This window comes from Dama dama, chromosome 3 (genome assembly GCF_033118175.1).
Source record: "Dama dama isolate Ldn47 chromosome 3, ASM3311817v1, whole genome shotgun sequence".
Taxonomy (NCBI): Eukaryota; Metazoa; Chordata; class Mammalia; order Artiodactyla; family Cervidae; genus Dama; species Dama dama.
Genome location: NC_083683.1, coordinates 65,334,516 through 65,347,995, shown reverse-complemented (window position 1 = coordinate 65,347,995; position 13,480 = coordinate 65,334,516). Strand labels below are relative to the sequence as shown.

The 13,480-nt window shown below is 38.9% G+C and overlaps 1 protein-coding gene across 1 annotated transcript; it reads right to left on the bottom strand.

Annotated features, from left to right (window-relative positions):
- Positions 1–805: 805 nt before the first annotated feature.
- Positions 806–2,059, bottom strand: LOC133042562 (pre-mRNA-splicing factor ISY1 homolog). Its single transcript, XM_061123275.1, is given in 2 exon segments — positions 806–1,866; positions 1,868–2,059. Coding segments are annotated over 2 exon segments (855 nt in total). The 5' UTR covers positions 2,030–2,059; the 3' UTR covers positions 806–1,173.
- Positions 2,060–13,480: the final 11,421 nt, after the last annotated feature.

The following is a 13,480-nucleotide window of genomic DNA, read 5'->3' as shown; positions in this document are numbered from 1 at the left end:
TGTTCTTTCGAAACATCCCACCCTTGCCTTCTCCCACGGAGTCCGAAAGTCTGTTCTGTACATCTGTGTCTCTTTTTCTGTTTTGCATATAGGGTTATCATTACCATCTTTCTAAATTCCATATATATGTGTTAGTATGCTGTAATGTTCTTTATCTATCTGGCTTACTTCACTCTGTATAATGGGTTCCAGTTTCATCCATCTCATTAGAACTGATTCAAATGAATTCTTTTTAATGGCTTAGTAATATTCCATGGTGTATATGTACCACAGCTTCCTTATCCATTCGTCTGCTGATGGGCATCTAGGTTGCTTCCATGTCCTGGCTATTATAAACAGTGCTGTGATTAACTTTGGGGTGCACGTGTCTCTTTCAGATCTGGTTTCCTTGGTGTGTACGCTCAGAAGTGGGATTGCTGGGTCATATGGCAGTTCTATTTCCAGTTTTTTAAGGAATCTCCACACTGTTCTCCATAGCGGCTGTACTAGTTTGCATTCCCACCAACAGTGTAAGAGGGTTCCCTTTTCTCCACACCCTCTCCAGCATTTATTGCTTGTAGACTTTTGGATAGCGGCCATCCTGACTGGCGTGTAATGGTACCTCACTGTGGTTTTGATTTGCATTTCTCTGATGATGAGTGATGTTGAGCATATTTTCATGTGTTTGTTAGCCATCTGTATGTCTTCTTTGGAGAAATGTCTGTTTAGTTCTTTGGCCCATTTTTTGATTGGGTCATTTATTTTTCTGGAATTGAGCTTCAGGAGTTGCTTGTATATATATATATATTTTTTTTCGTACAAAAGTCTTTAATAAAAATAGCTCTGTGCAAAACCACTCCCAGACGGAAGCAGCAAACGCGCCCTCCTGCCGGCTGGGGGCGAGACGGGTGGCAGGGTGGCCCGAGGGTGGCGGGGCGTCTTCCCAGCGCGCAGGAGGCGTCACAGACATCTGTGCTCTCAGGGGCATCCCCGGCTGGCCACCCCCACTACCAACAGGGGGGCGGCCACTGACACTCGCAGGCCGCGGGAGCAGCCCGTCCTACATGTTCAGGACACACGTGCGCGGGCTCTCATGTCAGCTGCACGTGGCCGGGGCGACGCCAAGGGGTCCAGCCAGCGGCCCTCGGGGGCGCAGGTGTGAGTGAGCAGGGCGGGGAGGCCGCGGCAGGGCGCCTAGCAGCCCAGGAGCCGCCGGGCCTCCTCGCTCTGGGCCTGCAGCTTCTCGCTGGCGTACTTCTGCAGCAGCTCCATCTTCTTTCTGTGCACCAGCGCCTCCTCGATCTCCTGCTGCGACGGCACCGGCACGTGCGCGATGAACTGCTGCTGCCCGTCCTCCCCGCCGTTCTCCGGGCCGCCCTCCTCGTCGGACTCCTCCTCAGCCACGGCGTAGATGTTCACCTCCTCCTCCTCCTCCTCCTCCTCCTTCTCTCCTCTGGCCAGGCGGGCCTCTCGCTCCGCTTTCCACTTCTCCACTAGTTCGGCTCTGTATTTCTTCTCATACTCCTGCTCCAAGGGCACAATGACGCCGTCGTCCTCATCGAGGTACCCGTAGTACTCAAAGTCTATTGTCTTCATGAGCTCGGCTCCTGTCTTTCGTGGAGGAGGAAGTGGCTCTTTCTCAAACAGCTCTCTGACACCAGGCAGGTCTTTTGCTGCTCCGAAATACTTGTAACCTCGATTTCCTGGGACTTCCTTCCCTTCGTGGTCCAGCATTTTAGGGCCAACTTTCCCGTAGTCAGGACCGCCCAGCTCCTTGATCCGGACCTCCCAGTGTCCTTTCTCTCGCAGCAGCTTGTTAATTTCATCATTCAGGTCGCGAATCCGGAATTCACCTAAGCCAGCATTCTGAATCTGAGCCACTTTTTTTTGAGATCTCTCCAATGATCTGTCGTCTCCACTTCTCGGCTTTAGGCAGTTCAGTACCTTCTGAGGCAAGGAAGGGTCTTCGCTCCTTTACTTTCCCCTCTTCCAGCTGAGCCTGGCGGAATCTTGCTAAGGCCGTCATGGCCTTTTCTGCATTTCGGGCCATGCTGAGAGGGAGCGCGCCGCCCTCAGGCCGCGCGGCCTGGAGTTGCTTGTATATTTTTGAGATTAATCCTTTGTCTGTTGCTTCATTTGCTATTATTTTCTCCCAATCTGAGGGCTGTCTTTTCATCTTGCTTATAGTTTCCTTTGTTGTGCAAAAGCTTTTAAGTTTCATTAGGTCCCATTTGTTTATTTTTGCTTTTATTTCCAATATTCTGGGAGGTGGGTCATAGAGGATCCTGCTGTGATTTACGTCGGAGAGTGTTTTGCTTATGTCCTCCTCTAGGAGTTTTATAGTTTCTGGTCTTACATTTAGATCTTTAATCCATTTTGAGTTTATTTTTGTGTATGGTGTTAGAAAGTGTTCTAGTTTCATTCTTTTACAAGTGGTTGACCAGCTTTCCCAGCACCACTTGTTAAAGAGATTGTCTTTTTTTTCATTGTATATACTTGCCTCCTTTGTCGAAGATAAGGTGTCCATAGGTAGGTGGATTTCTCTCTGGACTTTCTATTCTGTTCCATTGATCTATATTTCTGTCTTTAATGACTGTGTTTAAAATAGCTTCAGAGTTTCTAGTCTTGGTTAAAAACATTTGTTTGTATATGTAGTCAGAAAGAGTTCTTAAAAGATTTTTTTTATTTAGGAAAAAAACCCAACTCTTTAATCCACCTGCAATTCATTACTATGTATAAAGGTATAATTTTATTTCTCTTCAATGCTAGACAGTTAAATATTAAATAATTTTTAATCTACTTAATTAATTTTATAATCTATTTTTTTTTTTTGGTTGTGGTTTTCTTTTTTTGAGGGAGGTGGGTTTTGTCTTTTTGGCCTCTCAGCATGTGGGATTTCTTAGTTCCTGGGCCTGTAATTGAACCCATGCCCCCTATAATGGAAGTGTGGAATCCTAACCACTGGACCACCAGGGAATTCCAATCTATTCTTTATTCTGAGTCGAATTTGTATCTTTACTACTAACTACTATAACATGTAAATTTCCCCAGTCTCAGCAGTTTAACATTATAAAAAATATTTCCTTTTTGCTAACCTGTCTAACATGGGTATTTCTGGGTGGAAGCTCCACTTTATGGACTCTCCATTTTCAACATGAGGCTTCTAAGCCTACCTGAGTAGTCATCACTATTCCAGTTAGCCAGAAGAGGGAAAGTAAGTAGAAAATCAGGTGCGTAAGCTTGGAGATGGTAAACATTTTCACGGCCATTTTATAAGCCAGAGCTCAGATACATGGCCACTCCTGGCTCCAGAGGAGGATGGGAAATATATTCTTGCTGGTGCCACTGATCTGTCTGTCAGTTTCTATGCTGCTGCTGTGCTGTTTATATTATAATGACTTTGTAGTGTATTCTGATATTTTTAAAGAAAATCTCCTTCACTGGCTCTCTTTGTGTTTTTTCCTTCACTTTTCCTGGGTATTATTCTTCCATACACAGTTAAATCAATTTTATTCACTTACAAAAACAAAATGAAATAACGATAACAAAACTGTTCGTTGAGATTTTAACTGGAAAGGTATTAAACTTAATATTATTTGCATAACTTGTGATATTCCTATGCATTTAGGTCTTCCCAATCAAGATCATATATCTTTTCTTTTTTTTAAGAATCTTTCTTTTTTTTTTAAGGTTTTGTTTTATGTGCTTCCTTAAGACTGGATTGTGAAAGAGACTGAAAAGTATCAGAAAGTTTCATGACTGAGTTTTTTTAAAAATGAGATATTATTTACTTATTGTGAAATGGACAGATCTTAAACTCCTGTCAAGATACAGAACATGACCAGCACCTCAGAAGGTTCCCTTGTGCCTCTGCCAATGAATTTTTACCACACAGGTAAGAATTATTCTGATTTTTAGCATCACAGAGTTAGCGATGCTTATTCTTGAATTTTATATAAGTGGGATGATATACGTACTTTTTTGGTGTAAGGTTTCATTTGCTCCATGTAGAGAGTCATCTATGTTGCGATAATTATCAGTTTGGTCCTTTCTGTTACTGGGTAGTATCTCATCCCATGGATACATATTTGTCTGTTCTTCTACATGTTGAATGGGTTGTTTCATTTTGTTGCTATCTTGCTTAAAGTTGCTGTGGACATTCATGTGCAAGTTTCTGTGTGGTCACATGTCTTTGATTTCTCTTGAGAAAATATTTAGGAGGGGAATTCCTGGGTCATAAGATAGGCATATATTTAACTTTACAAGAAACTGACAAGCAGTTTCCCAAAATATTTGTGTCATTTTACCCTCCCGCCAGCAATGTCTTCTCCCCATTCACAGTTATTGCATGTTACATCCTTACTAACATTTGCTGTTATCCGTCTTTAACTGTAGCCACTTGGATGGGTGTATAGTGTTTCACATACCAACTTTGTTGCCGTATAATTTATGTGCAGTAAAATACACACATTTTCAAGTCTACAGTTCAGTGAAGACTGACAAGTATATACACCCACAAAGCTACTACCACAATGAAAATATAAAGAGTACCCATCACCCCAAATATAAAGCATTCCTATTACCACTTGTATCCTTTTGGATTCAATCCTCACCCCTCATCCCACTTCAGGCAACTGCTGAGCTGCTTTTAATCACTGTAGATTTGTCATTCTAACAGTTTCAAATGAAAGGACATAAAGTATATAGTCTTTTATGTCTTGCTTCCTTCACTTGCATAATGTTTGTGAGATTTATATATGTTTGTTGTGAGTAGTAGTCTATTGTACAAATATACCATGGTTCACCTGTTGATGAATAATGGGTTGTTTCTAGTTTCTGACTATTTTGAATAAAGCTGCAATGAATATTTATATATATATATGTCTTTGTATGAACATATACTTCCATTTTTCTTGGATAAATACCTAGAAGTGGAATTGTTCTATCACATAGTAAGTATATGTTTAACTTTCTAAGGAATTGCCAAACTACTTTCCAAAATGGTTACATTATTCAGTGTTTCATTATTAATGGATTAGAATTATAATTGCTTCATATGTTTGTCAACACTTGGGATTATCAGTCTTTTTAATTTTAATCATTGTGATTGGCTAGTATCTTTCTTTAGTATCTTATCTCTAATGTTTATTTCTTTAATGACTAAGTATGTTAACCACCTTTTGATTGACGTTTGAACGTGTTCATTTCTGAGGTGTCTGTCAAATCTTTTGCCCATTTAAAAAAATTGGATTGCTACTTTTGTTATTATTGAGTTGTAAGAACATTCATTCTGAATATAAGACCTTTGTAGATAGATACATTACAAATATTTACTTCTAGTCTGTGGGCTGACTTTTCATTTTCTTTAAGTGTCTTTAGAGGAGCAGGAGTTTTTAAATTTGGAGAAGTCTATTTTTTTCAGTTATTTTTATGGTTCACACTTTTTGTGTTCTATGTAAGAAATATGCCTTTGATAGGTTTGCAATAATCTTATGTTATGTTTTATAATAGAAGTTTTTAAGTTTTAGCTTGTAATAGATGGGATCTATTTTCTATCTCTAATTATTTTTATGTATTAAATGAGTGTGTTGAGATTCATTTTTTCCATATAAGTATTGATTTGTTTCAATATCACTTATTGAAAAGATCTTTATTTCCCCATTGAATTGCCCTTGTTGGAAATCAGTTGACCATATAATATAGGTCATGTTGAACTGTTTATTCTGTTCCTTTAATCTATATGTCCATTGTGATGTCAGTGCCATACTATCTTGATTGTTATAGTTTTAAAGAAAGTCTAAAAATTAGATACTGTGAATTTGCCAACTTTATTCTTTTGTAGCATTGTCTTGGCAGTTCTAAGTCCTTTGCATTTCCACATAAAGTTTATAGGCAGCTCACTAATCTCTATTTTAAAGAAGACTGTCAAATTACTATTAGGATTTCTCAGTTTTCTTTATACTATTATATAATAAGTTGATTGTATATTGAACCTGCATTTTATAGCCTTACTAAAGGCACGTACTAGTTTTAATATTTTTATTGTAGATTACTTAGGGTTTCTTTTGTAAATGATAATACCATCTAAGATTGAGATGATTTTATTCTTTCTTTTCGACTTTGTGCACTTATTTTTATTGCCTTATTACGCTGGCTAAGACTTCCAATGAAATGTTAAGTAGAAGGTAGTGAGAAGGACAACTTAACTTTATTCTCAATCTTTAGGAGAATACCTTCAATATTTCACAATGAGTATATATAATGCTACCCGTAAGTTTTGCATAGATATCCTTTTACTGTGAGTTTTTACCATGAATAGGTGTTGAATTTGATCAAGTGCTTTTCTTGCAGTTGTGTGTGTGTGTGTGTGTGTGTGTGTGTGTGTGTGTGCTCGGCTCAGTTGTATCCAACTCTCTGAGACTCCATGGATTGTAACCCACCAGGCTCCTCTAACCATGGAATTTTTCCAGGCAAGAATACTGGAGTGGGTTGCTATTTCCTACTCCAGGGGATCTTCCCGAGCCAGAGATGAAGCCTGCATATCTGTGTCTCCTACATTGGCAGGTGGATTCTTTACCGCTGCATCACCTGGGAAGTGGTAAAGAATCTGACTACCCCCAAGGAAAAAAATCATCAGGACCAGATGTATTTACCATTGATTTTTATCTAACCTTAAAGAACAGATTATTTTTGTGTCATTTAAACTTTAGCCTTAGAAAAAGATTAAAATCTCTCTAATTCATATTTTAAATCCAATGTAACTTTAATACTAAGCCATTAAATTCTCTGGAATGTATACCCAGGAGTGGAAATGCTCGGTTGTATTTTCACTGTATGTTTAAGTATTTGAGGAACTGCCAAACTGTTTTCCAGAGGTGTCTACACACCACTTTAAATTCCCATCAATTTTTCCACATCCTCAACACTTACTATTGTCTTTTTTATTATAGCCATTCTAATCTGTACAAAATGGCATCTTACTGTGGTTTTGATTTGTATTTCCCTTTATTGCTAATGATATTGATTATGTTTTCAGTACTTATTGGCCATTTGTATATCATCTTTTATATTAAGTTGTTCCTGCACCATTTGTTGAAAAGACTGTTCTTCTCTCCATTGAAATTTCTTGGCATCCTTGTCACAGATAAGTTGCCTTCAAATATGTGGGCTTCCTTCTGGACTCTCAATTTTATTCCACTATTCTATAGGCCTTTACTTCTTCCAGAGCCAAATGATTTTGTTTATTTTAGCTTTGAAATCATGATATGCAAGTCCTCCAACTTGAATTTGCCAAGCAAGATTGTTTTGGCTATTCTGGGTTCTGAATTTCCATGAATCCCACCTGTGAAGAAGAACAGGTGGGGTTTTGAGAGGAATTGCACTGAGTTTGTAGAACAACTTGGGCAGTAGTCATCTGAACAAAATTCTTTGTCTGTGAACATGAATGTCTTTCTGCTTTCTTAGGTCTTAATTTCTTTCAACATGTATAAATATTGCACTTATTTTGTTAAATTTATTTCTGACTATATTGTTCTTTTTTAGATGCTATTGTAAATGAAATGATTTTATTGATTTTATTTTGGGTTGTTTATTGTTAGCATATAAAAACACAATTGATTTTTATACACTGATATTGTAACCTGCAACTTGATAAACTCATTGATTAGCTCCAAAAGTTTTTGTGGATTTCTTAGGATTTTCTATATATGGAATATCACTTGCAAATAGATAATTTTACTTCTTCCTTTCCAATTTGGATTTTTTTTATTATTAATCTTGCCTAATTGCCCTACTTATATCCTCCAGAACAGTGCTGAATAGAAGTGGTAAGACTAGCTATCTTTGTCTTGTTCCTGATCTTAGGAAATAAACTTTCCATCTTTCACCATTAAGTACAGTGTTAGCTGTGAGTTTTTGTCAATGCCCTTATCAGATTGAGAGAACTCTCTCTATTCCTAGTTTGTTGAGTGATTTTTTAATGGAAGGGTGTTGGGTTTTATCGAATGCTTATTCTAGACTACTGATATTATGTAATTTTTGTTGTATTAATAATAATGTTTACATTGATTTTTGTATGTTGAACCAATCTTGTATTCCTGGGATAAATTTATCTTATCGTTTTAAGATGTAGGTTTTATTATTATTCAAAAGTGGTAAGGCCAAAAAATCCAGAGACAGTTGCCGTGGAAAAGATAGTTTATTATTCAGTTTCCAAGAAGAGGGACATGTTATGCCCCATGGGGTAGAAGGAGTAATGGAGGAAGCCCCATTGTTAGTCAGGAGATGGGGGGATGCAGAGGAAAATGTGGGCAAGTATCTTTATTGTGGTTTCCGTGGAAGAAAAGGGAAAAGCAGAGTAAGCAAGTTTAGGGCTGGCTAGTTTAAATATTTCCGTGGGCTCTAGTTGTCTGGTACCTGACTGTAGATGTTTGGGGCAGGGGAATAGTGGCATGGACCAGGAGAACCCTGTGAAAGCCTGATGAATGAGATGGCTGAGGCGTGGGTTCTGAATTTCCTGGTCTGCATGTGAAAGGAGCAGAAGCAGATGAGTTGTTTAGTCTCTAGGATTTGGCCGACTCTGGGAGGAACAGTCTCTCCAGAGTCAGCGCGGCCTCAGATTTCCAAGCATCCCAATAAAAAGATACGGCTAGTATAGACACAGTCTGTACTACACTATTCTGTTGCTATGTTGCTGGCTTCAATTTTCTGGATTTGTTAAGGATTTTTACATCAATATTCATAGGGGATATTGGCCTGTGGTTTTCATCTCTTGTGATGTCTTTGATTTCTGTATCAGGGTAATCCTGGCCTCATAAAATGAGTTAGGAAGTGTTTTGTCTTCTGTTTTTTGGAGGATTTATTAAGTACTGGTGTTACTTGGTCTTTAAAAGTTTGGTAGAATTCATCATGAAGCTAGCTGGTCCTGGGCTTTTATTTCTGGTGGGTTTTCGATTATTAATTTAATCTGCTTATTTTTTTAAAGCTTGGTCAGTTTTGGTATTCAATGTCTTTATAGGAATTTATACTTTTCATCTTGGTTCTCTAATTTGTTGCATCAAATTTATACATTTTGTTATGTACAGTAGATATAACTTTTCATCAACACACCATTTCACAAAATGGAGTAAAAATCACATGAAAGTCTATGTTAAAGCACCTGGGGTATCATCTCAAAATAAATCCTCCTGTTTGGAGGGACAGAAATAAAGGTCTTAAGTTATCATAGTTGATTTTTTCTTTAAGGGTCCTTTGGTTATCAGAAACCCACATAAAACTTGCACAAGTGAAAAGATGAATTACGGTAAGAATGACAGAACTTTGGAATGGAAATTTCAAACGCTAGAGGATATAAAGGTTTAAGGTGTTGAACATTAAGAAGCAGGAATTTGGAAGAAGTATTTCTTGAGTTGTGTTGTGTGCTTTCTCCCTCCCTTCCTTCCGAGGGTAAAGGCTCGTGGTGTCTGTTTCTCCCTTCAAACCTTGGAAAGGTGATTTTAGTAGGATTAACTGAGAGCAGATGGAGGACTCTGGGCATTGGTGTCTGACCTGACGTGCCAGAGCAGATTGAGAGGAGGTTGCTTTGGGGTTAGCCTGCACTCCTGACATTTTCCCAGGCAAAGATGCACAGGTGCCTCCTGAGGATCATAGGTATCAGAACCATGTATATCAGACAGGTAATGGGATGTTGGACTAGGTCTTTTCAGTAGGGCCATCAGAATGGGGGATGGGATTGCAGCAGGCAGCAGCTGAAGGGGGACTGATGGATACTTTGGGGCTGTAAAAGAAATAATGATATGATTTTGTTCAAAGATATATTCATCTCAGTTAGAGGAACTTCCAGAAGAGATGCCTAGGAATGGATTCCTTAAAGAACCCATACAAGCAATGTAGACACATATTGGGCTTCCAGAGAGAGCAAAACCTGCTTTTGACCTTCTATTCCTTCACCTCTGCATCCTCTGACTGACCACTCCCCTAGTCCTTTAGGAACCATAAAGTAGCCAGTGAATAGAAGAAGAAATGGTGAGAACTGATGAAAAGGCTACTGTTATACATTTCCCTGGGTAGAAGTTCCTACCTGGAGGGAAGGAAATGTCAAGATCTGTGAAGGGTCTGAGAGTTTACCCTACTTGCAAGTTAGCCTTCTATAATTTCAAGATTGCTGGTAGAAGATAAAAGACTCCTGGACCAAAGACAAAGAACAGTTTCTTACTCGCAACAATAATATTTTTAAGTTGGTACCCTGAGCCTCAATTACCACAGGGTGATGCAAAGAGGGCCAGATTGTACCTGCGTACGCAGTGGATTCTGCTGTAGAAGAGGAACTCTAAACTTAGGGAACCTGAATGGTTTTCTGTTTTGTTTTGAAGTGTAGTTGATTTACAATATTGTGTTAGTTTCAGGTGTGATTTGCTTATACACACACATGTATGTGTATATATCTATGCATACATGTTAAGTCACTTCAGTCATGTCCAGCTCTTGGGGACCCAACGGACTGTAGCTTGCCAGGCTTCTCTGTCCATGGGATTCTCCAGGCAAGAATACTGGAGTGGGTTGCCATTTGCTCCTCCGGGGGATCTTTCTGACCCGGGGATCAAACCCACGTCGCTTGTGTCTCCTGCATTGGCAGGCAGGCTCTTTACCACTAGTGCCACCTGGGCCTGTCTTCTTTTAAAGATTCTATTCCGTTATGATTTATTGCAAGTATTGATTGTAGTTCTCTGTGCTATAAATCCTTCTTGTTTATTTTATATGTGGCGGTCTGCGTCTGTTAATCCCGTATTCCCAATTTATCCCTGTCCTTGCGTCTCCTTTGGTAACCGTAAATTTGTTTTGTGTGCCTGACAAATATTTTTTAATTAGTAGTAAACGTGCCTGTCCTTTTTTCCAGAAGGAAACACTATCTTTATTAATGCAGAACAGCAAGCAGTCTGCTCTTTCCTTTGAAGGAAGACCCTATCTCCATCTAAGAGCCTGGAAAAATGGTGCAGAACAAAGGAAAGTCAGGGCCTCTAGCAGATATGCAGTAACATGGCAGACCCACAGAGAGTTGCCCCCCATAGGAAGTAGCTGTCACCTTGAGGGAAATTTGAAGCTTTTCCCTAGCATGAAACGAACCTTATAAATAACAAAATTGAAGGCTATGCTTCACTATTTAGATTGATCATAGCATGTTACGTTCTATGAGCAGAAAAGAAGTTTCAAACAAGGTGTAGGGGAAAAAACCCTCCCATCCCAAATAAAATGTCAGGGGGAAATTGGAGGAAAAAAATTCAAATTGTTTTGATTAATATGCCCATTTCATAAGAACTTGATGAACAACCCTAAATCATCAGTGGCCTACTAATGTGGACGTGAAGTAAAGGCAAACCTTCTGCAAAGTGGAAAGCAGGACGATGATAGCAGAATTAGATAAATTCTGACTCTCTCTTTGATTCTGTTTTCTTTCTCTGTTTGGTCTCTCATCTCTGGTTTCTCTGTCTGTTTATCTTACTTCCTGTGGATCAACTTCCTATGCTTTCTCAGATCTCCTGTAATCTCAGTGTGTGGGCAGCTCCACCTGCCATTCTCCCAACTCTGGCTTTGCATCTGCACAAGTTTTATTCCTGAATCCCGGTACCGTTTGCCAATAGTTACTTCATCTTTTGGTTCGAATTCTCCGGAGAAGAAATCATACGGTTATTGTTCAGCCAGTGGATTAGCTTCCTTTAGTCAAGTGGTCCAATAATCTGGAGGTGGGGCTAGGATTGGCATCTGGTGGGGCTACAGGCAGTAATAAGGCCACAGCAGCTACAAACATGGGCGTGTTCTGAGGAAATGTAGTTCAGGGAGGGTCATGTGCCTCCAAATACCTTTCTAGGCCCTGACTTGAATGTGATCTGAATTCAAAAGAATTTCCAGGTTTAATAGGTAAAATTTTAAATAAAAAGTCTGGCTTATTTGTTGGTAATGTCTATAAAATTTCAAGGAAATTGTAATTGAATTCTGTAAATATTGGTCCTAAGAGCTTGGTGAGTAGAGCTGAGTCGGGGCAAACCCATTCTGTTCATAGACATCCCAAGGTGCATGTTCAACTGATGGGAGTTAACGTTTATCCTGCTGACAAGAGCAAATGCCTAAAGCAAGTTTGATGGACATTTAGTCACTATCCCTAAAATGTATGCCAAGGACATTTTTCAAGGTAGTTTTCTCATTATGGATAAATCTGATGTGATTACAGTGTTAATATTATTTCTATAATAATTTGAATGGCTCTTTAAAAGACAACAAGCAAGAAAAGACAGGCATCTTTTTGTTCCTGGATGAGAATTGAAAATTTGGGGTATTAATAAATCCCATTAGTAGCAAAACAATTTTTGCTAGCACTTGTAACTGTTGGCGTAAGGAAGTCTGTGAATATTTTTTACAGTAGCACAAAGAAGTGATTCTTTTGAACAAAACTAGGAGTAGAGAACAGACTATGAGTGAAATAGGAAAATGAGAAAGAGTGTCAGTTTAGCTAATTCTTTCTAAAACTCTTTTTTCTTCTGATTGTTATTCCCATCTAGTTTATTTTATGGTATAACAAATCAACCTTGGACGATTGATTTGAAGGTTTAAATTTATAGATGTTGACTTATATCTCCCTCTTTACCTTTTTTGCCCCCAGAGAAGAAGCTTCTTCTCATAAGGGACTATGATCGAAATCATCATGTTTATGATCTTTATATAAAGACACAAACATTTCTTAAAGTGTAAGAAATCCATTTTCGGGTTATTGCCTTGCGGGAAATGCTGATCAGCTCAACATTCTTTTTCATGTCTCCCTTGAAGAGATTACAAGAAAGATTTTCAGGGGACTGACAATCAATTATGCAGGCATTTTCTAAAGCAGTGAAATATGTATTTAGTAACATATTTTCTGCTGAAGGAAGATTATTTTGTTTTCTCTCTCCTTGAAAAGATGGCAACTTCCCTGGTCTCATTTTAAGGATCACCTAAGACCAAGCTGCTTCAGGCCATCTTCCATTTTCATGTAGATTTTTTGGCTATTATGTTTGCCCAGAAAGAGATTTTTTTTTTCCTTTGTCCTGGGGCTGACTTTGAAAAGAAAGCTAATTATATAAGTAAAAATAGTCATTGGCTAAATCCAATATGTTGTTGGTTTTCCCACTGCTTAGCCAGACTTTAAGACCCGAAATTGAGGGCGAAGATGCTTCAAGGATTTTGCTTGGCTCCAGTGTGTTTGTGTGTGTGTGTAACTGAGAAGCAGATTGTCAGAAAAATTTCAGAATGAAGAACAAAACTTCAAATTTATAATTTTGTTAGTAAACAAAGAAAATAAGGGGTGGATCTATATAGTTAAAATGTGCTGAATTATGCATGTATGCATGCTAAGTTGCTTCTGTCCTGTCTAACTCTTTGCAACCCTATGGACTGTAGCCCACCAGGCTCCTCTGTCCATGGGGATTCTCCAGGCAAGGATACTGGAGTGGGTTGCCGTGCCCTCCTCCAGGGG